The sequence below is a fragment of the Gracilinanus agilis genome, chromosome 4 (assembly GCF_016433145.1).
Source record: "Gracilinanus agilis isolate LMUSP501 chromosome 4, AgileGrace, whole genome shotgun sequence".
Lineage (NCBI taxonomy): Eukaryota > Metazoa > Chordata > Mammalia > Didelphimorphia > Didelphidae > Gracilinanus > Gracilinanus agilis.
In genome coordinates, this window is record NC_058133.1 from 444,151,207 (window position 1) to 444,177,451 (window position 26,245).

General features: G+C 34.6%; 1 protein-coding gene across 1 annotated transcript in view; it reads right to left on the bottom strand.

The window, feature by feature from the left end:
* The window catches only part of DPYD (dihydropyrimidine dehydrogenase), a 974,103-nt gene that overhangs the window by 237,213 nt on the left and 710,645 nt on the right, over positions 1-26,245 (bottom strand). Inside the window, exons 17-18 of the mRNA XM_044672105.1 lie at positions 17,326-17,446; positions 15,204-15,323 (exon numbers count right to left, since the gene is read on the bottom strand). Of these exons, the coding sequence (XP_044528040.1) occupies positions 15,204-15,323; positions 17,326-17,446 (241 nt within the window). The remainder of the gene's footprint in view (positions 1-15,203; positions 15,324-17,325; positions 17,447-26,245) is intronic.

The following is a 26,245-nucleotide window of genomic DNA, read 5'->3' on the forward strand; positions in this document are numbered from 1 at the left end:
AAGTACAACTTGAAGAAGACAGACTTGAAGAAGGCAGGGAGACTCCACAAAATATTCTTTGGAAGGGGCTTTAGAAGATGTTTATTTACATCTGTATATGTAAAAACTGTAAAGAATTCCCTTTATAAAATATCAAACAAGTAGTCACATCACATTTTCTTGAAGACCTCAAGTGAAGTGGAACACAAGATATCTCAAAGAAGCCTGTTACCCTTCTGAATAGTTCTGTCAATTTTTTTTCTTAAATCAAGTATAAATTTGCCTCTTGTAGTTTCTACTCAAATTCTACCCTGCAGACACAAACAAAACAAGTTTAATTTAAGATCTCTGGTCATGAGCCTGTGAGCAGAAAGAGAAAGGCAAAAAGTGTCCAGGAATCTTTTCTTTCATGAGGTTGAGTATGTGTAGCTCCCATGTATATTTTTCCTGCAAGACAGTCATTCCTGCCTTAGGAGAAATTTGCAAGATCCTTTCGCTAGAGTCTAGGTTTGCTTTAAGCTTTGTTGTACTCTCAGTATCCCTCTAGAAGAAAGGCTATATGTGGAAAGGAGCTTAAAGGGGCTAAGTAGGTTCCCTTTTCTAGGTGATTACAAAGGAATGGCAAAACATTCATGTTCCCAAAATCCTAGGGCAACAAAATTATCTTGAGGGTAAGCAAGTAATTGAAATCTGTCCCTTAGGAAGCACTAAAAGATAGTTCTAAATTGCTTAATTCAATTTTTAGTGCAGCTCTAATCACCAAAAGTTAATGAGGAATTATCTTTCTGGTATGGGCATGGTAAGACTATGAAAAAATTAGGAAATATTTGTCCCGAGGAAGACTATTTGTTCCTTACTGCCACCCAATTAACCAGTCATGAAGTAACAGAAGTACACTGACTGCTGCTTTGAGTGACTTACAGGTCATCAGAAGAAGCAAACAATTCTTTGTTGGTGCAATGGATGATCATGGAACTGAATACAAAGAGAAAAATGCACAGTAGAGAGGATGTTGATTAAATGTTGGTAGAACCCAATTGTTTTTGTAAATATCAAACACCCTGAAAACAAAGTGTGTCTTTTGAACTTCCATTCCAAATAACCTTATTTGAGATGAGGACAGAGGAAGAGGGAGCAAAGGAGCAAACAAACAGTGGACAGATTCAATCATTCGAATTATTGATTTTTCAATTCCTGGATGAAGTTAGTATCCTGATACATTTTGCTCAGAATTCTTGCCTCCCAGGCATCTGACTTTCCAATGTTCCACATGAGCAAGAATAGGTCTTGGCTGACTTTATAGTTTGATTGTATCATAAGATAAACATTTTCTTTTAGTTAGCTCTTTTTGGTTGTATTGATCTGTTTTAAAGATATTATCTCTCAGTGACTAGAAGTCTTCATATGAAAGTTGGATGCTGAAGATGTCCCTGATTAGGTACAGCCATTCTTGGTAGCCTCTGAGGTCTTTTTCTGATTCATATTGTGGGGTTTTGTGAATGCAACACTGTGTGATTATGACTAATGAGCCAATAAATACACTTTTAAGATGCCCCATGAAGGTTTATCACTTTCCTCCTATTTCCCTAGCTTAATAAGCATCTAAGGATCACTAGTGCCTCAGAGTTTACAGAGGAGACACTTCAGCACAGATTCAAAAGTGACAAGAGGATGGCAAATAATAAGTCAATCTATAAGTGGATAAAGTTCTAATGAGGTAGCTGGGATTTTTTAAAAAAGTGACTTTTGCTGAATGACTACCATTTAATGACCATTTCATTTGAAAGCAGAATGAATGCACTTACAAAGTTGAGGAAATATCCCATCGTATTGGATGATAAGCTCATATGTGTCATGAAGCGCTGCCAATTAAACATTCCCCATGTTCCTAAACCAGAATCTAGCTTGAGAAGATCATAGACCAACGCTCCAATTATGCCAAATAACTTGGCGATATTACTAAAGCCCAAAGCAATAAATTCTCGCTGGTGCTCAGATCTAACAAATGCAAAAAAAAAAAAAAAAAAAAAAAAAAAAGAAAAATAAGAATGGTCAAATAAGATTAATATTCTTGGGTACATTGAAGGGATAGCATCACATACACACACACACACACACACACACACACACACACACACACACACACACATATACATATACACAAACATATTTTTTTGGTATACAACTCTGTGTCACTTTCAAGTGCTCAAAGTATATAAAACACCATGAGCCATGCTGACCAGGAAAACAGATAAGCAAACTTACTTATTTTTGGTAATTCAATTTTATCTCATTAATATTAACTATTTTGATTATATTTTCCAGAAATTATTAAAGTTGCTATAGGAAGATCACCATTTGGACAGAGGGAATATATAAAAATGAGCTTTTCTTATAACTCTTTTTCTTCTCTGGTTTTCCATATGATTCCTTTCATTAAACTCTTTATTCTAGCCATATTGAAATACTTGTCCCTCATTTGTGATTCCCCATCTCATGTATTTATGTATTTCTACTGGCTATTCACCATGCCTAGAAACTTATCCATTTTTTATCCTCTTTATATGTTTTCTCCATTTTTATCCAAAGGAATTACTAACTTCCTATATGTATCAGCCAAAGTACTATTTTTTTCATTTCTTTTGATTAGCAAGAAGACTTTCCTGAGGTTCTGTATAGCTTTTCCTGCTTTAGTTGCTTCTTACAAAAAGGGACAGGCTAAGAGAGACAGTGATGCTCAAATCATGACATTTGGAAGGAGCTACTGCCTTTCTATTAAATGTGCTGGCTCAGAGTTAATTAATTAATCGATGTGATGATTGCCATATTTTTGGTAAATCATAGAAAAATATCATAATATAGCATTCCTTGCCTTTGAATCTCTTTTAAGTCTATCAGGTGGGGCAGCTGGGTAGCTCAGTGGAGTGAGAGTCAGGCCTAGAGACAGGAGGTCCTAGGTTCAAACCCGGCCTCAGCCACTTCCCAGCTGTGTGACTCTGGGCAAGTCACTTGACCCCCATTGCCCACCCTTACCAATCTTCCACCTATGAGACAATACACCGAAGTACAAGGATTTAAAAAATATTAAAATTTAAAAAAAAGACTATCAGGTGACAGGTTGGAGGGTGGGGATTTGGTAAATGTCTTTAAGATCATCTAAAACTTGTTTTGGAATATGCCTTTTACTTTTATTAAACTCCCAACTGTGGCTCTGCAGCTTTTTGATTTGAAGTTATAAGAAGAATAAATATATGAAAATCTTCCCCAACACCACAGTGGATTCTTCAAATATTTCATAGAATACACATCTGAATCCATCTGACATATAGATCTACTCACTGTAGCCCTTACCCCTTTGGGTAGTCCATTTGTAGCTTATTTCATTTTTCCTCTGAAATTAGGTTCTTTATATTATTTCTTATTTTGTTAATTTGGTATTTTATATTTTTGCAAGTATAAAGGTTGGACAAAATATTTTAGTAATATTCTTTATTCCTTATTCATTGTGAATTATATTTTAATTTTGATATTTATAATTTCTTTTTCCTTTTTCTTCTTTTTATCCAATTAGCTATTGGTTTCTGCAAAATTTTTAAGTTCCTATTTTATTTTATAACATTTGTATTCAATTTTGTTAATATCATCTTTATTAAGATTTCTATTTTGGTGCTTAATTGGCATTTTTAAGTGTGTTGGTTTTCCTCTTTTTGTAGGTGGAACTAATTGATCATTTTCTTTTAATAGTAATAGATATATAACACTTTCCCTTTTATAATATTGTTTGTTACATTGCTCTCTTTATCTTTGATGAAATTATATATCATTTTTAGGATTTGTTCTTTGACCTAACACATTTTTTGGATACCAATATTTAGTTTTCAGTTTTTTAAAATACTTTTCCATGGATTCTTTTACATTATTTTATTGTATTGCAATTAGTAAATTATATTTATTAATTTTTTGTTTTTCTGAATATGAGGTTTTTAAGCCCTATGGCATGATTAACTTTTGTAAAATAACCATGAATAACTAAGAAATTTCCTTCATATTCTCATTAAGTAATTGCCATGGATCTATCCTATCTAATATTTCTAAAACTCTACATATGGTCCTGCATCTCAGGGGCATACTCTGTATATCAACCATGGCTAAATTTAACTTAGTTCGATTCCTTCATAGCATTGGTTCAAGTTCATGTCCAATGGCCAAATTTTCTCTGGATGAGTGTTTATCTTAGCTGTCATTGAGCTGGGTTCCAGAAGGTCCTGAGTAAAGGTCACCCCTTGATCCTCAGGCCATCAATACTGTGCTGGCTATAAACCCAAACTTCATGAGATTATAGGTTCTAACTCTTCCCCTGTTTCAATGAATGAAGGAGTCCATGAGCTCTATAAAAATAACTAAACCCAAGAATTGGCTGATATTGACAAGTCTTTCTGGATGCCCCAAAAATAATCAAAGAACCTCTTCTTTACCACATGGCCAGTCAAACAGAGCAATGAATAGAATGTCCATATATGTTCTCCATTCTCTGTGAAGCAGTCTGCTCCACATAATCCCAACTCTTCTAGTATGAGAAAAGAGTCTTTCAAGCATCTCCACTGGAGGAAATGATATTAGAGGCAATCTGTGCACACAACAGACTTCCAGTACATTAAAAAAAAAAAAAAGAATTGAAAGCGGTGATAACAATCCTGAATTATGCCAAAGGTTTTAAGAGGGAAGGAGGAAAGCCAATGAACACTTGGGAACTGAGCAGAAGATATAAAGTTATCTTTAAAAGGGATAAAGTTGAGAAGGTAAGTGATAGTTTGTCTTCCAAAGAGGAAATGGATACACGAGTGAAGTCAAGTGAAGATCATATGGATAGGGTCAGAAGAGGAAAAGAGGTATAGTTTTGCTTGGTGGCTCCCTCCTAAGGAATGGTTAGGTAATCATTTTTTGTTTTCTTGACCAGAGAGGGGTACTGTCTTCTTGGGATATGTTTCTAAACCTTGACAGCTTCCCATTCTCACCAAACTCTATGAAGATTGCCAGTTTCCGATAATTCATAAGAAATTAAATGATATTCCAAACTGCATCTAGAGAGTGTTGTCAGAGGTCAGACAGAGTCTCAGATAAGAAACTGAGGAACTTAGTGGTAAAGGTGGCATTTTCATCACAATTCCCCAGAAGATGGAGATTCAAAAGAGAGAGGCAGATTATATAAGCTTAAGATCTTATCTGAGACTTGTATTTGAATTTCTGGATCATAATTTAAAATATTGAAACAGTAGGCTCTTGGCTAGGAAAAATATCTTCTAAAAACGCTGTTGAGAATATATTTGCCTAAAGTGTAAATCTCATCAAAAGGGCTTTAAGAGGAAAAAGAAGAGAGGGAAGAAACTGCCTATGTAGACTCTCTAAGACAGATATAATAGATAGTAGCTACAATTTAAGTAGAAAAGTAGATACATACTGAAATTCAAATGAGAAAAATCAAAGAAAAAAAGACAACAGTAAAACCCATGACCTCATACGTCTATGCACAAATGTACAAAGTATGGGCAACAAGCAAGGTGAATTAGAGATCAAAAAAATCAAGGAAGAAAACTTACCTTTAATGTGTATATATTCTCATGTTGGTTTTAAGTTTATAGTCCTCATCTATTTTCAGCACTACTGTCTCAAAATTTCCAGATCATTTTTCTCCTCCCCAAGGAAGCTTATTTGCATAAAAGCTAAATGGCATTTAAATTTTTTTTTTAAAAGGGGGTTTCTATTGGTGTTCTTCCTTAGAGATATAATGTGCAACAAAGAGGGCAGGGTTTGGTGCTTTTTTCCCCCCTCATTTTTCCTAATTAAGTTTCACACTTTCAATAGAGTGTTTGGGACATAAAGGACCTTAGTGTTTATTTAAGAGACTCCCAATTACTTTACTTGCTCCTGAATAAATAAGAAATAATTGGGTTTGAATCGAGCCTTGAAGAATTTCTAGTTTTGTGACACTGGGTAAATCACTAAATCTCTATTCATCATGCTCCTCATCTATAAATTAGGGATAATAATCCCTAGAAAAGTTCTTGTACAAGGTAATTCATAAGGCTGTTGTGGAGTTTGAATGGATTATGCAGGTGAAGTGCTTTGACTCTACAAATTTTAAAGCCCATATAAATATTTATTTGTAGATGAAAAACAACAACAAATAGAGGCTTAGAGGAAATGACTTAGCCAAGACCACATAGTGAATTCTTAATCTCTAGAGAAAAAGATGATTTAAAAGATGTGAATTTTAAGATACTACTTGAATTTCAAGCAAAGTTGTCATATTAATATAGCAAAAAGGTTTCAATTTGACTCTAGACCAATCTAGACTCTAGACTTTTTTTTTGGAAACCATGATAGGAAAGAAGTCTGGGAGATCTGGTGCAGGATGAGATGAGGTAAGATGTTTATTTCTTTTAAACAATATTTATGTACTTGAGGGTATAGTTGTAAACACGTGATGCTTCAGTTGACTAAATGAAGACATCATTTCTTTCCCCTCGAAGTAAATTTTCTCTGGTTACATTGTATATATGTAATAAATATAAAAACATACAAGGACATAAAATTTGCTTTAAGATAGAATTGCAAACCTCTATGATTTTAAAGAATTATATATAATACTTTAATGTATGATGAAGTATTCAAACCAAACTCAAAATCGCCTTTAACAAAAATTTCATGTCGCCAAACAAGTTATACATTAATATGAAAATTATTACTCAGAGGCTAATCCAGTAATGTGATCCTAAGTTTAGATTTATTCAAATTCTGACCACAATCTTTATTTCAAGTATTTATCATCTAACTGGAGAAAGAATTAACTACTTGGAAATAACAGTATAAATGAGAGAAATTTCATGGAATCTTTTCTACAATAGCATTATTTATTGATTAGGATATTTTATATTGATTAAGATATAATTTGTTAAAGAAGAAAGAAAAAGAAGCAGCTAGGAGGAAAAGAGTCTGAAGTTTGTTCTCTTTCTTGTCAATGACTTGTATGGATCAGTACCTTAGTTCTTTAAACTCTTGATGAGTTAGTATAATTATTATATTCTCTGTTCACATATAGGAAAGGCAGTTTAGAATAGTATATAACAGAGTTGGTCTTAAAGCTAGGAAGACTTTGGGTTTAAGACTTGATTCTGACACATATTTGCTACATGGCTCTAAGCAAGTCTTAACCTTCTGGTGCTTTGGGATTATAATACTATAAGGTTATATGTTCTATATAGATGGTCCCAGCTTATATTAGCAGAGGACATTTCCTCACCATCATCAGAGTGTTGGTCTTTTCTCTGTAACTATTTTTACTTCTATTTCTTAGTTCATCAATGAACATTTATTAGCTGTACTATGTCCCAGGCAGTAGGACAAAAGTTTTTAAAACAAATGAAATAAAAAACCACCCCAAAATACATTTTATAGTTATGAATTTCACTTTACCCTCACTCCTCATTACCCCTGTGTACCTATTTCCTGTTAAGAGTATGACTAGAATCCATAAATTATTCTCAGTAACCATTACAAATGAATTTTGTCTACCCAATTGTCTGTACCACTGTACTGAATGTCAATGGTGTGATAAGATCTCTTTTATGAGGAAACCTAGGATTCTATGTTCTATTTATTATGTAAGCCAAGAATGAACTCTGACCTTGCTTCTACCATTTGGATGCAGATTAGATGTACGGGCACACTAGCATTTATAGGTAGAATAATTTCCTTTCTTATTTTCCTTATAGGCGAAAACTTTTGACTTTATTCTGGAAATAATTTGCTTGATGATTTGAATCTTTACCACCAAGGGTTGTAGACTTTTTTCATCTACTTAATTCTGTCCTCAACTCTGATAGGTGAGAGTAGTTTAGAAGTGAAAATAAAATATTTCCCCCACTATCACCAGTGAACCCTGAAACAACAATAAAGAATTATGACTCAATAATGTCCAAAGATGAAAAAGTTCATCTAATTCTTTATTCTAAAAATTGCCACAGTAAGTCAGATGTTTGTGTTCAGGTACCTCCAAGATCACTAGAGACTAGAAATAGCTAATGGCAATTTGATGGTGTTCTAAATGATGGGAATAAATACCCTGGGTTCCAAGTCAGAGGAATGCTGGACATTTCTGTCTGATGCTTTGGGGAATCGAGCCAACTAACGGATAAAGATGGTGAGGAATCTCATTCTAGTCATGCCCTCCTTTCCTAATTTCCCTTTTCACTGTTTTGTCTTCTTTGCCTGTTCCTTGGGGAGCTGAGTGATTGATAGCCTAATCCAATGACTGTATTACAGCTGCCTCAACTTGGACTCTTTTCCTTATCATTAGCAGTTAGCCTATGGTTAAATTCACAGCTCACTGCTTGGTACAGCCCCTGAGATTTCAGGGTCTGGCCTTTAGAAAATATTTAACATAAAACTGAAATCTTGACATACTGAGAACTCAGTTCTCTGCAAGGCTTCTTTAATTAATCCAATGTACTGTAGCATTGTTCTGTATGAGACTGTGACATGGTGAACTGTTTCTGAAGCTTACAGAGATGTGTAGTTCTAAATTAAACAGTCACTGACGTGTACCTACACCGATTTTTTTTTTTTTAGTACAGGAGATATGCATGAATCTGAGAATATTTAAATTCAATCTCAGAGCCACAATACTCTCAAGTTTTACTTTCATAATAGAACATTTTTGATTAATTTCAAGCTTGAAATCATCCTTTATGAAACACGCACATACACAGGAAGGAGATTTAATAATTCATTATCACTGCTGCAAAGGTAAGAAGTCTCCTTAATGTGCTTGTCATAGTCTTTTGGTTAACAAAGTCTCACAAATATTTTCTCAGGAACTGACCAAGCCTCTATTCTATCCACTCTCACCCCCAGTCCCTCCTACCCATTTTTTTTTCTTTTTTGGACAAAAGATATAGGAAGTCTTTTAGCTTATTTTAAAAAAAAAGGTTGTTTGGTCCTATCAGCTTATCTTCAGAATTATAGTTATATTAAAATAGCTTTAGAAGGGATGTAGACCTTGATCTCTGCTTTCCACCTTTGCCCCAGCTCCAGTCAGTCGATGAGCTGTAAGCTTCTATGAATATGGCAGCTGAGTCCCAGATGAAAAATTATGCATCTCATAAACTGCTATTCTGCTGAAATGTCAAGCTATGGCAAGGCTGTACCTCAAACTCAGCACTTGGCATTTTCCTTCTGTCTGCTTTGTTGCCATGAAGCAAACATGAACAGTGAGGATTTGTGTAGGGCAGGTAGCAGGCGAGCTCGCTGTCAAAAATCTATTATTAGGGCTCTGATCTCCTGCACAGACCAATGACGGCCGTACACTGAGAAAATCAGGCAGCAGCAAAGACAATATAATAGAAAAGAGAATTCTTTGTGAATCTCTACATGAATATATTCAAATGAGCATTATTTAAATGAGAGATTTTTTTTTCCTAATGGCTGAGCTGTTCTCAACAGAACTGATAATTTATAATGGAAAATAGAAATCAGCATCTTTATTTGATAAATCTCTTTTAGACTGTTCTGTTGCAGTTGTTGTTTTGTGTCCAAGTACATACTTTATAATGTGAAAGCGTTAATAATTATGATCAGTAAAAACTTCTAAGATTGTTATATCTCCACCAATTTGAATAGAAAGCAGATAAATTTTTAGTTCATGGTGGTGCTCAGAAGAGAGCAGTCTGAGAAAAAAAGGGACGAGTCAATGAAGAATTTTCCTTTTAGGCTTTTTCTTTCTTTCACATTTTTGTTTTGTTTCAATTTTATATGTCCAAGTTAAAACAGGAATTTCTGTAGCTACTGATAGCAAGATGGAGGTCTTACTTTGATTGGCTATCATTTAGGTAGGTTTGGTAAGAAGGAACCTGTGCACCTATAATTTTATGAAAGTCTATATGTAGTCTTTTGTAAAATTTAAAGCACTATATAAATGTTATTTTTTCACCTACTGTAAACAGAAATTATTTCCTGATGTGCCAGTTGTTATTTATTTCTTTGCCCCCATTACTGCATATTTTTGTACACATGTTGCATTTACTAATTTGTGTACCTATTATTTCTTCTCCATAAAATATATGCCACTTGAGAGTGTGGGCTTTTGAAATTTTTGTCTTTGTATTTCTTTCTCTTGATATATCTCTATCTATATATCTTATTAATAGTTACTTATCAAAATAAAACTCTTCTTTGTATATGGATTTTTTAATATTCACATAAGATGAAAGAATGTAAGATAAGAATCAGGATGATCTTTCTAAAACTCTTGTATTAGCAGTAAGTATGAAACTACTGGTTACGGAAATAAATTTCAAGCACAACTCCCGAGTTTCTAGGAAACAATGATTTTGTTATTCTCAGTTTTAAAGAAATGATAATCACAAGATTATCAAGACAACATGAAAGGTTATGCTTTTGCATGCACTGTATATAAAATTAGTTGCATGACCCTGCCCAACAAAAGATATTGTGCTACAGTCCTTTGGATAGAGTTAAAAACTTACTCCTCAAACCCATTTAAATTGAACCCAAAACATTGGGGTGGGAGGAGGGTCATGCTTAAACTCCTACTTTCATTCGAAACCATTGAATCGAATAATTAAGGCTTTTTAAAATTGCATAATTTGCACATCTACAATTGTGATACTAAGGACAAGTTTGCAAAAATTTTAACAAAATGTCCATTTTATCCTTTCTTATTTAAAGGAAAGTTTAAAAAGTTTAAAAAGGAAAAAAAAAGAAGTTATAAGAATGTGGAACAGTTAACAGAATTTATAGTGAGCAGTTTTCTTGTTGTTCACTCACAAGTAGTTATGTCTAACTTCATAACCCCATTTGAGGTTTTCTTGTTAAAAATACTGGAGTGATTTGCCATTTCCTTCACTATCTCATTTTACAGATGAGGAAACTGTGGCCAACACATTTAAGTAATTTGCCAGAGTCACACAACCAGAAAGTGTTTGAGAATAGATTTGAACTTCCTGACTCCAGTCCCAAAGATCATTCCACTGAGCCTCTTAGCTAAAGATTGGATTATTTTCTAATCATTTGTTATTTATTTATAGACTACATAAACTCTTTTTTCAATAAGCTATTACTGTTTGCTGAGTAAATATTATTATTTTTAATCTTTTATGTAAAGGAGTTTTGTATGTGTGTTTTTCAATTGGGTCCAACTCTGTGACTCCATCTGGTTTTTTCTTTTCAAAGATACTGAAGTGATTTGTTAAGTGACTTGCTCAGAGTCACAGAGCTGGTAAGTATCTGAGGTCAGATTTGAACTCAGGGAGATGTCTTATGGATTCCAGATCCAGTACTCTATCCACTGCACCACCTAACTACTTCAGTACATGTACTAACATGATAAATAAAGGTCCCAATAAGTTTAAACATGTTATTTCATTCTAGACCATTTCCACTCCCAGAAATAATTGTAATAAATTGGCAGTGTTTTATCATCAAATAAAAATGGATATCATGGAAATCATTTACTTAATCAGACTATCTTCAAACAGGGTCCAAATGTGATAACTGTAAGAGGAAAAGTAATGATACTTCCTGAAATTCAAGAAGTGAGACAAGTAGAAGAACAATTAGTTGAACTCAAAGCTTTGAAGACAGAATAAGCTATTGGAAAAATGTTTTTCTCCTCTCATTAAATAGATTTGTTTAAAATTAGCTCACTTCAAATGCATTCTCTTCATGGAATAATTCTATGACTATTTTTCCAAATGTAGTCATAATGCTATTTCAAATGAATCAGCTTCAAGGAAGCAGTTCCTTTAATTGATGCCTAGAAGAAGAGGATACATAACACTCCAGCTTTTTTTGTCCAGATCTGTGATTTCATGGTGGTAGGGAACTTTTGGTGATAACTGAGATTTATTTCTAATATATTGAATTATTTATATTTCTGAGTTTTGAACTGAGGATGAAAGTTAATCCTTGGACCTCTTTATTCATTCCATTTTCCTAGGAAATTCAAGGAGTGCTTCACCCAAAAAAGTCTTTTCTATCACAGGGGAAGTGAGATTAGGGTGGCTAAAGTCTATTTAAAAAAATCTTAGGCTAGGAATGTCTGTGAGTAGCAAAATAGACTTTGAATTTTGTACTGAAAAATATTGAACCAAAGTCACCTTGACCAGGCAGAACTTGATTTCTCTTTCTAGACACTGGAATCATAGGGCAAGGCACAAGATTCTCTATCTACCAAGGAACTGGGGAAGGACTGAGAGAATAATGGACTCTCTTCAAATAGGCTCTTTACCAATTAGAAATGTCTTGGGAAGTCTGGGGGAGGGCTGAATATTGAGATTCCCAAACTGCATTTAATGATCCATATGGCAGAATTTCTTGTCTTTGATCACCAAGAAAGATCATTGACCAATTAATTTGTTTATTGATAACCTAATCAATAAATTGATTTTCTTTCTTGAAAACCAACCTCTCAGAATTGTTAATTGTCACTGGCCCTTTCTCCTTAGGTTCAGATCAGTGAATTATCAGCAAGTTAAAGTCTTAGGGAGTTGCTTGGGTCCTCTGAGAATGGAAATGACTTACCCATGGTCATAAAGCTAGTATATGCCAAAGGTAGGACTTTATATGGCACCTTCTGACTGAAGCCAGCTCTCTGTGTACTACATCATGCTTCCTCTCCTAGTTGTTAAGTCTCCGTAACAGAATTTCCCTACTTGAGATAAAGTCTTCATCCATAAAAGACAAAGAAAATTATGATTTCTTGGCAGGGTTTTGTGACAGGAAGAAAAAAGAAAAGAAACTTTTTGTTCTTTTAAAAAGCTAGAGTGTCGGACCACAGTATGGTTTGACTGAGTATCTAACTCATGAGCTCATGAATCCACTAGAGAAAACAATCCTTCCTCCACAATGGGATAACACACAATGGCATAACCACCAGAAACTGAGTTGTATTTAGCTTTTGGGCTTTTGATTCCATGCTTTAGGCTGCTCTTCTAGAACTCAACTACAAATTCCAGTTCTCTAGGGAACCCTTACAAAGACATTAGTACTGTGCTTTGGTAAATTTTGTAAATCTTGTCAAGATAAACTGGCCTATTTCATGCGATTTTTCTCTTTGGAGGTAGCATTTGAGTCTTGACAGCCATGTTCTATATTAGTCAGAAACATATTTAGTCACTTTGATTATACTTCCTCTTCTAAAATTTGGACATCATTAATATTTAATATGTATTTAGCACAAGTGTGCTTGACTCTGTTCTGTTATTGCTAATACTATAGATACTTAATTATAGAACTGATTTTACCCCCCAAATATATTACCCCTGCCTCGATCAACTGCCTTTCAGATTCCATTACCTTCAAATCAAAGTAGTTTTTTGGTTTGTTTGGTTTTTTTTTTTGCAGTCAATAGAAGAAACTCTGTTTTGTTGCTGTAGTGCAGGCCCTTTTAAAAAAAGAGGATGTTAAACACAAGGGGAATTTCATGGGTCTTATTTGAAATAAGCAACATACCTTCAAATGTCATGGTGGTGAGCTCTTTTGTTTTGTTTTGTTTTATTTTGTTTCTAAATAAATGCTCCACACAGACTTAGATCTGCCATAGCCTGAGTGAATATTTATATCAGAATTTACAAACCGGAGAAATCGAAGATTTTATGGAAATGCTAACTGGCCCTCAGGTACAGGTGGTTTGTTTTCAGGTGTTGCTGTGGTTTCCAGTGCTTGTATGGATGTAGGTATGTTTAAAAATGGTGACACAAAAGACTTTCTCTAATGCTATAATTCTGTAGTTTTATTAGACTGAGTTACAGCATGGAGAATATTCAGAAACTGCAGTATAAATGAGAAAGTGTGAATGGTACTACTTATATAAAATACTACTGCAATAGTTGTTTTATTAATTTTTAATGTTCAGCACCCTCTGTGACCTCCTTTATTCTTTTGCTGTCAACATGGCAGGCTGGAAAAATTGAAATGGGCTGACAGAAAACATAGTGCACATTACAGCCCAACCCAAACTGTCTCTTGAGCACACCCGTGCATGTGCACACACAAACACACACACACACACACACACACACACACACACACACACACACACACACGCACTCCATCTTTGTTTTTCTAACACTACTACAATTTAGGACTTTGGTACCCAGTCACCATAAATTCAGATGAGGTATGTGGACCAAACAGGTGCCCTTCTCTAGCTTCTTTCCATCCTGTATTGTTTGTCCAAATGGCATCCAATTAGAGCCATAATGGGACTCTTTCACCAGGGTTCCTAGATCCTCCTTCTGCTCTCCACACATAATACCACAGCATGGACTGAAGCTTTATTTGGGTCTATCCGGTCTCGTCCATATGCACATTTTGGTTTGATTCAGCACTGTTTTTCTTGAACAGTGGGACGCTATTATGTTATGTATATTTACCACTGTCTCTATCACCAAGGAGATTAATCCCCATACCAGTACAGTCAAGAACCTCACAGCATTGTCTCAGCAAGACCTAGTTCATGTTGTCACAGCAACAGAGTACGCCGGGTCAATGAATTAATACATTAGTGAGGGCAGACACTGAACAGGATCATGGGTTTAGAACTTTTCATTATTGTCATTGCTGTTGTTATTACTACTACTATGATTATTCTTTAATATTAGCACTAAGAGATTAAAAAAATAAGACCATAGGAAGGGGCAAGGATTAGATCACAAAAGATCTTGTTCTCTGAATCTATCGAGGCAATTTTTTAAATGGCTTATTTTGGATGAAGTTAGGTCAGACTCTATTTGAGGAAAGTAGACATGAGAGGAAGAAAGAAAGGGGGTTTAGTCTTTCCAAGATATACCACGATCAGGATATTTCCCCCTCACGTTACATTTTCGTTAGCCTCTGTCTACTATGGAGCATGATGATTGTGATGATGAGAAATTATAGGAAAAAGCAGAGGCCACAGGAGGGCAGGATTTCCCATTCCTCAGGTGACCCCTACCCTGCTCTTCTGTTATACCATTCTAACGTGAAGGAAAGAGCATCATGCCAGTTTTCACACTCAGTTCTGTTCCATCTGTCATGACTAGGAGGAACCTCGATTGGCAGTGAATTTTAAGAACAGTATTAGAGAAGACAAGCTATTCTGGTCTACGATGAGACTACCAAAGGGCTCGCAGGATGCACAATGCAAGGCGAGGGGTGAAACCTACCAGATATGCTGCCATATGTGGTCTTCTTCCCCAAACCAACCGCGGGCCAGGGAGTACCGTCTGCTTTGAGTCCCATCAGGCCCAAGACAGTGTTGGTGGCGGTAACACCATCTGCACCACCTGTATGTAGAAAGAAGTCAACATTCACTTGGACTTATGGTGACAAGAATAATTGAAATCTTTTCAAACGTAAAAGCTGAGGAATAGACATGGAAACAATGTCCAAGTTTGAGAATATCCACTGGCCTCTTCCCTCGTATCGTATCTACTTTAATTTATTCATCAAACATTCCTTCAGTAAACATTTACTAAATGTTTACTGAGTGTACAGCATGAATATAAGTATTGGGGAACATAAGAAGGACAGTCCTTGACTTTATGGAATCTGTAGTTTGATAGGAAAATAACAATAATCACTGGGAATAATGCATAAAAGCATTTGTAACTTTAAAACTCTTTATAAATGCAAGTTGTTGTAATTATTTCATTCAATAAAGTATCAGGCACCAACTGTAAGTCAGGCACAGTGCTAACCTCTGGGGATGAAAAGACAAAGAACTGAATAATCCCTACTCTCAAGGAATTTATAATGCTTTGAGAGAAGAGTTATCATTATTCCCATTTTATAAAAGGAAAGGTAAGTAATCTGTCCAGTCATATTCCTAATAAATGTCTGCTAAATGATTTGATCTTGGATCTTCTTGACTACATTTCTAGCACCCTATCCACTATGGTAATATTGTTGCTCAAAAAAATGCAAACAGAGAACCATTACCTCCAATGTTAGGCAGCAGAATATGCAAAACAAAGTGCTATAGGAAATCTTAGAGATAAAGTCATTGTAGACAGGAGATATCAGGAAACATCTTAAGGAAGAAGTAACATTGAAATTGAGCTTTAAAGGGTTGTTAGCAATTCAAAAGTCAAATAAGGACAATGACCTTGAGTAGAAATTCCAGGTAGAAAGAATAACATTCATGATGAGATTTTTTTTTTGTATTGAAAACTTTTAATTTAATTAATTGGTTTAGAATATTCTTCCATGGATACATGATTCATGTTCTTTCCCTTTCTCCCAACTCCCCCCCATAGCCAATGAGTAATTCCACTGAGTTTTACATATGTCATTGATCAAGACCTGTTTCCTCACTTAGAATGATGATGAGATTCTTGTGATTGTAACTCAAAATACTGTTGAGAAGACTTTTTATTTGCTTTGTATTATATTCTTTTTTTTTTTTTACATTTTTAAACCCTTAACTTCTGTGTATTGGCTCCTAGGTGGAAGAGTGGTAAGGGTGGGCAATGAGGGCCAAGTGACTTGCCTAGGGTCACACAGCTGGGAAGTGTCTGAGGCCGGATTTGAACCCAGGACCTCCCATCTCTAGGCCTGACTCTCAATCCACTGAGCTACCCAGTTGCTCCCACCTTCTATTATATTCTACTTGTATAGGTCTACAAGGCATAAACATTTCTTTGTGAAAATGCCTTTTAAAAATTATACTACATATCTAAAATATCAGAAAGCAATGTATTGGATAAAGCAAACTCAAAAGATTTCTTAAGCCATTCACACATTCATTTATTTGACAAATGTTAATTGAGCTCTGATCATGGCTACGGTACTTGAAAACCAACTTGGGCCCATGTAAAGACTAGTGTAGGCTGTTTACATTTTCAGACACTTGGTAATATTATTTAGATATATGGCTGTTATACATGCTGGATCTATAGCTGAAATGCTATTGCTGAAACCATGAGTTTAAGATATATTTCTATGCATTTAAAACTAGGGTTGATTTTCAAGCATATCAGATGGCAACACCAGTCTCTATATCCAGACTCAAACAGAGGTACATTTACTAGATGTTCCACCCTTTTCTAACCAAATAAAGCATTAGCCCAAAGTTTTTGTGTGATCTGCTCTTCATTTTAAGGCCTGGCTTTAAGTACAGATAAACTGTCTTTGAGTTTATTAAAAACAAGATAAAAATTCTGAAAATATCCAATGATTTGATGTACCCACAATAGTTTGGAAATTGTTCTCAGTATAATTAACATGGAAATACATTTAAGACACATATGTGACTAACAGAACAAGGGATACCGGTTTGTTTCTTACCTTCCTTTGCAGCTCTTGCAATGCTTACGATGTCAGTGATATTTGGGGTCAATTTGGCAAAGAAAGGAATCCGAACAGCCTGCCTAATCCAGCGACAGATGTTCCGCACTATATCTGGATCCTGTTCAAATAGGTCAGATAAGTAGAGTACATAATTAAAAAACTGTGATCAAAATGGGGATCAGAACAACAGGAACACTGGAGAAGTCTAAGGCAAATTCAACTTGACAATACACTGTACTCTCAATTTTTTCCCTGTAATCCTTCTTCAGATTGTACCTAAACTCATTAGTTAATGAAGGTTAACATATTTCAAGTGAACTGCAAATTCATCACCTAAAGGTTAAATTCCTCAAGTAAAAAGCTGAAAATAAATTACAAAGAACTCAAGAAAGATAAAAGTTCTACCTTCCATTTGGCCAATCTCAGGAACAAAACCTTATCTTTAAGCATTAGGAATTTCAGAACCTATTGCGGAATTTTCCAATAATGCATTAGTAAAAGCCTCAGTGAAAATCCCTTTGCCCCTAGATGAAATATCATAAGAAGAAATCCCATTAGGATTTTTTCTTTCTCTTTAGTCATGTTAAGATGAATTTCAAATAAAGGACATAAATGACTATATAATCAAGCTAAGTAAATTCTTCCCCACCTTTCAATGTGAAATAATCCAGTCTTGGGATATATATGAGCTGAGCAGTACCTCAAGCTTATTTTTTTAAATGTCACTGTGATCATGGCAGCATTTTTCAACATTCACCTCCTTGAAAGAATTGATCGAGATGACAAAAATGAAATGAAATATCAAATGCATGTTTTTAAAAGCTACAAATAGACATTTTCATGCTTCTGTTTCCTGTGATTTTTTTCAGGCTTTTACTTCCCTCATGGGATAAGTATCATTTAGAGGGCAATCAGCTATCCTTGCCATTGAAAACAACTTAGCTGCAGTCATGTTCTTTGATTTCAACACACACAATAGTTCTTTTTTCATTACTTTTAGTTCAAAATGTATTCTGACAGCTACTGATAATGCACTTTGATAAATTACCTTAAAATATGCAATCGCGATTCATTATTGAACTTAGCAAGCAATATTATCTTAGCAAGTTAAAATGTTTTCTGAATAAGAACAGAAGAATATAAGTATGCATCTGAGTGTGATGTGTGTGTATGCATTCTATAAAGTAGTACGAAAGTATATCATTTGTGATTAATATTTTTTCTTACTAGAAACGTTGCTCTTCATATCTCTTTCTTCTTTCAGGTTTATTTGACGTCCAGAATTTTATACTATAATCTTTTTTTAAGCCTTTTTGCTTAGTTAACAGTCTCTGATCTGTTATCATGAATGACTCAAAGTTGTGCCAATATGCACAGAGCTACAGCAATGATGTAAAGTTCTATGGATTGCAATCTTCTCAGTTTAGCAATGCTTAAATTTGTAACGGGAAATCTTTGGCTAGGCTTGTTCCCTTTTCAGAACAGTAATTTCTTCATTAAACATAAATATTAAAAAGCACTATATGGAATGGCTCTAACAGGGCATACTGTGCATTATGAATAGTAAAATCCTGAGACTTAGCTGTACAAATTCTAACTCATAAAAATGGAGATCTGCCCCTGCCCATGCAACGTTCATGAAATATTTATAACTGCTGCATCGGCATTATGAAGGCAGTTGCATCTTTGTGACTTTCATTTTTTTTTAGTTATGAATTTCCATGGGACTTAGCCTAGAAATGACAGCAACCCTAGAAGATATGAATTGCATGTCCTTTGTGAAAGCTCTCTTTAAGAAAGACTTTGACAATAATTTAAAGATCGCTTGCATTGTATAATACATGGAAGGTGGCCTGATAAAAATTACCATAACAAAGTAAAAATATTCTTTAGCTCCAATAGAGTAAGTGCTAATCATCTGGTAGGCTTGCAAGTGGCTCTCCACATTATGGATCCTGGTGTATTTTTAATTTACTTTAGACAATAGTCAGATCTATTGTAGTCCTTTCTAAATAACAGTTCCTTTTGCTCACTAGTGCATATTTTGAGATTCAGTCCAAGTTTTCTTTGCCTGATCCTTTGGTTTTCATCATTTACCTGATTCTTCTATTTATAGGTACTATAATTTTATCCTCCCTTCTGGTACAATGGGAAAGTTGACAGTGTTCAGGTTTGTTCTCTTTTTTGATAGTCTGCCAAGTCAGCTGCTGACTAATCAGCATGCCTAGCTGAAATACAAATTTGAATACCCCAGAACTTAAAAAAATTAACACTGACAAAATGGAATTTGTGAAAATTGATGGACATTCTCTCAACATACTAAAGATTTGTAGATATGAGTATGTGTATGTGTTTTATTGTTTCTATAGAAAGGGATGTTATAACATTGTCAAGAATGGATTGAGGCTTCTAACATGTGTAGATAATCTGGTTGTCTTAGGGGAATTAAAAGATGGATGGCAGTTCTTAGTGCTTTAGTAGGCTCTTCACCCTCTTAATATACTTCCTCAAGATCTAAAAACATGAACTCCCATATTTCTACATCTTGCTGTCAAAAGCAAGAGCATCATATGGGTCTACCCAAAGCCAATGAGCCCACAGCAGTGACTAGATATTAGATAACTTTCTGTTTCCAATAAAGTTTCAGATTAGGAAACACAATGAGCTGTTGCTGTCATTTACTTATTCTTGACACTTTAACATTGTTAAAATTCATTTTAACTCAACAAGTATCTACTGTAAACAAGTCACTGATAATAGAAAGGTGCTGATAATAGAAAGAAAATGAAATAGTTCATTTTCCTGTTTCAAGGAATATATATTCTACTGTGAGGAAACTATATATCCATATGCATGTAACTTACATGCATATATACATATATGTATGTACACTTAAGGTCTACATACATCATTTTGAGATGAAAATGTGACTATAATTAAGAGACTTGGAAAGATTCCTTGTAGCAGGTGACTGCTAGGCTAAGCTTGATTTTTTTAAAAGAAAAACCACAAAAACTGAACTGTTTCTGCTTATTTAAGGCATATTTTAACATCCTTTTGTCTTCCAGGTTTATAAGAGTCTAAAGCAAAATTTACATCTTTCATATGCTATATGCTGATATAGCTGTGTGGATATCATTGTATGTTGATATTTTTATTTACATATATTTGTGAGGTATGTATTATGAATATACACATAGATATCATACACATGACATCAAATCACATATATTAGTGCCAAATCCATATAACTGGCCCAAGAGACAAAGGAAGTGTCAATTTGCTCAGATTTGGCCCTATTTCTAGATAGTTTTGTGAATAACTACATCATAAAAGATGAAAAGTTGCTCAAAGGCCTCCTTGATCAAGTTTCCCTCATCCCTGTCATTCATCCACAAGATCTAAAACTTTGGTATCATATTCCAGTTAAGATATTTAAGACTTCTCTTTGAATATAAGTATTCTGAATTTTAGAACACTAAGCCAATAGCTGCCATTAATACTTTGGTACAAATTAGCTTATTTGATTAGCTGTTTAATTTACCAGAAAGGTTTTAATGGACTAAGGGGTGGGGAGTGACTTTGGATAGAGAGAACTTATTTGATGAGGTCCAGTGGGTACCAGAGGGAAATAGCCAAGGGATATTAGGATAGCAAAAAGTAAGGGGAAAGTGATAAAAGGAAATGAAAAATAGTTAATAGTCAGCGAATACTATTTACTATCTTTCACTAATATTGAAGGTCAGCATTCCTCATTAAAAGATATGCTCAGAGTTCTACTATTAGGGATTTCCATTTTTTAAAAATAAGATCAGATTAGAAGAGGCAGCATTGAGTAAAATAACTTATTTTTGGCTTGCTTTAGTCATAAAATTGTTCACATTTATATAGCAATTTTTTGTTTACAAAACACTTTATCATAAAAAATTTTTACAAGAATATAATCTTCCAAATTCACATATTGGAAAATTGAGTCTCAGAGAGGTTAAAAGATGTGCCCAAGGTCATGTCGCTACCTAACCTAACTTCTTTTAAGTCTTGTGTGCCTGTACTATAAGGCTTTTTTAAAAAATGGGGTCCAGAATTTACTGGTTATGACTTACATCATTCATCTATAGGTACACATTAAAATGTTGCTGGGAGCAATGCACTTATGTGTTTTGAGGATCTTTTTTTTTTCAATTGGTAGGATATTTTATTTATTAAGAAAATTTTTCCATGGTTATGTGATTCATGTTCTTTTCCTCCCCTCCTCTCATCTCCCTCCCAAGGCCAACGTGCAACTCCACTGGGTTTCACATGTGCCATTGATCAAAACCTATTTCCATATTATTGTTATTTGCACTAGGGTGATCGTTTAGAGTCTACATCCCTAATCATATCTCCATCGACCTATGTGATCAGGCAGTTGTTTGTCTTCTGTGTTTCTCCTCCCACAGTTCTTTCTCATAGGTCTTGAAGATTTTTAATAAGTGGTACTTATCATCACCCTGGGCTTTAAGTTCCTACCAGTGACCAGAACTTGGGCAAGGCATCTCATTTGAGTTGTGAATCATGCAAATGTATATTCAATAATAAGCTGGATGTGACTATGACATTTTTTGATAAGCCAAATTATAAATTAAATTTGGAGGGATTCAAAAGTAGCTTTGTCAGAATTTGCTGGCCATATTTTAAGACTTCTAAGAATACTAGTAATTTGATGAAGTCACTGAAAATAATTTCTCAGTATGATAATACTCAAACATGCTTTTTATTAAGGAATTCAAGAGTTATTATTAATTCATACAATGTCCCTGCAAAATATGGAATATGTTTTATTATGCCCATTTCTCTGATGGAGGAAATAAATGTGCAAACATGTGATTTCTAAAATATGATGCCAAGAATGGCAGTATTAAGAAATAATTTCAGTTCATTAATTTTCAGTCCAATTTTCCTCCTCTATTTCATTATCCTACTTCATGAAATTAATCCTAATGTGGAATTCAGTCATTGCTTATAAATTGTGGCACCAAAGAAATTCTAGAGGTAATAGTAGGTAGTGGACAGAAAGGTGGCTTCAGAACCAGGAAGACCTGATTTCCAGTCTCACCTCTCACAAATATTGACCATATGAGACCTCTTGCTTCTTTTGGCAACTATCTAAAAACTCTTATGTTAAAGAGAAGATGATAACCTAAATTGGTAGAGGAAGTACCTCACCAGGAAGCTTCTTATACCAATGAAGTCATAGATCTGGTCCTTATCCTTATGTGTGAGATAGTTATGAACTTTGTCTGCCACTCTATGTACTTGCTTATTCTTTTTTATTTTTAAAACCCTTACCTTTTGTCTTAGAATTAACACTAAGTATTGGTTCCAAGGCAGAAGATAAGTAAGACTTCTATGGTTACTGTAATATGACGGACTACATTATGATAAATTTATGACATTGTGTGGAACTCAACTTCCATTTCCAATGAAGTGATACAGGGCTACAGAATGGATTTCCTTTTGATTAACCAATTGCATGTAGCCATAAGTTAATACTCATTAGACTTTATTGGATAGTTTTGAATCTAGGAAATTTTTCCAACCTAGGAGAATACAAGTATCATTAAAGTTCACGAAGCAGTAGGTGCTGACTAACAATGTCGACATTCTGATAAGACAATGAATGTCTTCATAATCTGAGTATATAACATTTCAAAACGATAATTATTCTGAAGAAGATGAACCAACATGCTATGTCTAATACCTAGCTGATCACCAAAGCTGTCTAATTGCCAGTTTTGAGCTAAAATTTACCACAAGATGCTGCTGCCTTAGAAACAACTGGTAGGTTCTGGTTTTGTGATAGGCAGAATATAACACAGACAAAGCATTGTGTATTAATAGCCATTTTGTTAAGTTTCTTGAACAACCTTATTCTGTCCACTGTTTTATGCTGTGTAACAGGCTACTATTGATTCCCTACACTAAATGGCCCCAGACTCTTATGCTTTTTGAGTTTTCATGTGTGCCTTTGAGAATTTTATAGTTTATCTCCTACCTTGCTGTATTCTCTCTCTTTTTCAGCACTATTAATGAACCTGCCTGTTGCTTCTTTATTAGCTTCTATAATCTTCTGTGGTCTGGGAAACTAGATTAGTCAAATTCAGTGGAATTATTTTAAAAAAAGAGTACCTATGTTCTGAAAGAGGACCTGCACTTGACTTAAATAGTCAAGTGGACTTTAGAGTATGGGTTCGGAAACAGTTATTTCCAGTCTTTATGATACAGTTTTTGCTTTCTTCTAGTCTATGATCTATTGAAGCTGGAAAATTATGAATTTGTGTTAAGGGAAATATCACTATTTAATCTCACATGGGATTATATTTTTAAATTTTTTTAAAATTTCTTTTGGGGAACAGCTAGGTGACTCAGGGAATAAGACTTGGAGAAAGTATCTGGATTCATACTTCCCAGCTGTTTGATTCTGGGCAAATTACTTAATCTCTATTAAGTAACCCTTACTGCTCTTCTGCCTTGTATTGGTTCTAAGACAGAAGGTAAGGGTTTAAAAAAGTAATTTATATGCTATTGTGCATTTAACATTTCCCAGCATTATTAAAATTCCATCACAGTAGGAAACTTTGTATAGTGCTTATGATAGGTCCTCAGGATATGTTTATTGATAGATTAATTACTAATTTATTGGGACAGGCTAAAATACGTTCATTCAAAATTATAAAAATGAAAACCCATTGGCCATTATGCAAAAGGGGTATGTGTGTTGCATTGATTTATCAAAAAATTTTGCATATGTTTATGAGTACCATATAAGCAAACAGTAATAAAATGAGCTTTGAGGAGTTGAATGAAATATATACTTTCAGATTCCTAAACAATGGTACCTAGCAGAGTAAATGCTTTCTTTCTGCTATAACTTTATTTGAATAATATATTAACTACTCTCATACAACTAGGTTCCAATTAGTGAAAATAATGAATCCTGATAAGTAGTCTTATTATTGGAGTTTGCATTGCATGTTTCCACTACGCTGCAATTAATATATTTTGCACAATTATAACTTCAAATAGTGTAAATAGAACACGTGACCACTTCATGGTATTTATGGATTAGGTCATAGTAATTAGGACCTACCTATACATGCTTTTTCTTACTGGAAACCTAGTGATCTGGACTGAAAACTTTGACTGGTGGCCATAGTGGAGCCCCCAACTTGAAGAGATACCCAGGTATAAATGGAGAGATTCTATGAAGACATCAAAGGTTGGTAGAGGCATAGTGGCTGCTTAGGAGCAAGAGGTGTATTGTAAAGGAACAGAATATGAAGAGATCAATATCAGAATGGAGAGAGGTCGAGCTGATGGTCAAGATATCAGACTATTTGAAGGTGGTGAACAAGGACATGTCAGAGACTTAGAAGTAGACAGAATCAGCAAATATCTAATGTTTAAGGCAGTTACAGAAGTATCATGTAGTATACCCTCTTTCTGTCCCAACAGTCAGCGGTAGTGTACCTGACCTGAAGTTAGGAAGACCTGAATTCAAATCAGCCATAGTCATTTACTTCATTATGTTACTATGAATAAGTCATTTAACCTCTTTGCCTTAGATTTCTCAACTATAAAATGGAGATAATAATAACAACTACCTTGAAGGGTTGTTGTGAAGATCAAGTGAGAAAAATGTAAAAAGCACTTAATACAGAGCCTGACACACAGTAAATACTATGTAAATATATATTCTCCTTCCTCTTCCCTCCCCCATTCATCACTAGTAGTTGCTATTTTATTAATAATAAAAGATGATATTCCCTTCAATACTTTAAGATTAATAAAGTATTAATTTGTGCATTTTCCCATTTCATGTTCACAATCACCTAGTAAGGAAAGTACTATTGATATGATTCCCATTTAATCGATAAGAAAAGGAAGGCTAAATGATTTGCCTGTGATAAAATATCTAGTAAGTGATGGGGAGGGGTATGAAATGAATTTAGAGCTCTCATGAGTCCAAGCCTGTGATTCCAGTCATTTACACCACCCTGCCTCTCATTAGAGGGGACCAGAAACTATCATGGCCAGTATCCCATGTACCAATAGCTCTCCAGGATCTACAAGAAGAAATTCTTTTAAAAATTCAGTTTCCCTGAAACATCAATGTTACATTATGAGCAACATGTCTAAGTTAAGAATATTTAACGGTATATATTCAAATTCAGTCATTATACCAATCAAACAAAATCATTTTGAAATAGATTGACAAGGGCTTGTGCAGCCATCAGTATTCAGTATTTTTCATTAAATATATGTTACATCTCCATCAAGAAGGCAGGGTTAACAGTAGCCTTTTTGCTGAGACAGAGAAAGAGTTGCATTATGTAGAACTAGATGTTTTGATGTGAGTTGTTAAAATAGGATATTACCTGAATGATGGAGACATTTCAAGGGGTACAGCCAATGTCTGACTGATCGTCAGAAAATGTTAAACAGGATTCCACTACAATGAACATACCTCTTGTAACCAGTGTTAATCTTACCAACTATTCACTTGTGTGATTTCATTTTACCACCTTCCAGTGTTAAGAAGGAGGCATATTTGTATCTTCATCCAAAAGCCTAATCGATGCCTACTATAAAACCTGAATCCACTGTAAAGCATAGACTTTAAGGCGTTCCTAAATCCTTAACACTGAAGCGGCACAATTGAAGTTTCTCCTATGACTTCTGTTAGGTCTGTGGTTTGAAACAAGGACAGCCTTGCATTTTTCTAATACATGAAAGTTATTTCTCTGGGAATCCAGATGGTAATATTGCCCACCACGCTGAAAGGGTACAAACCATATCTCCCTGCCAATTATAATAGGGGCTTTGTGGTATAATTTTTTTTAATTCCCTGGAAAATCTTAATATATGGAGAAACTCA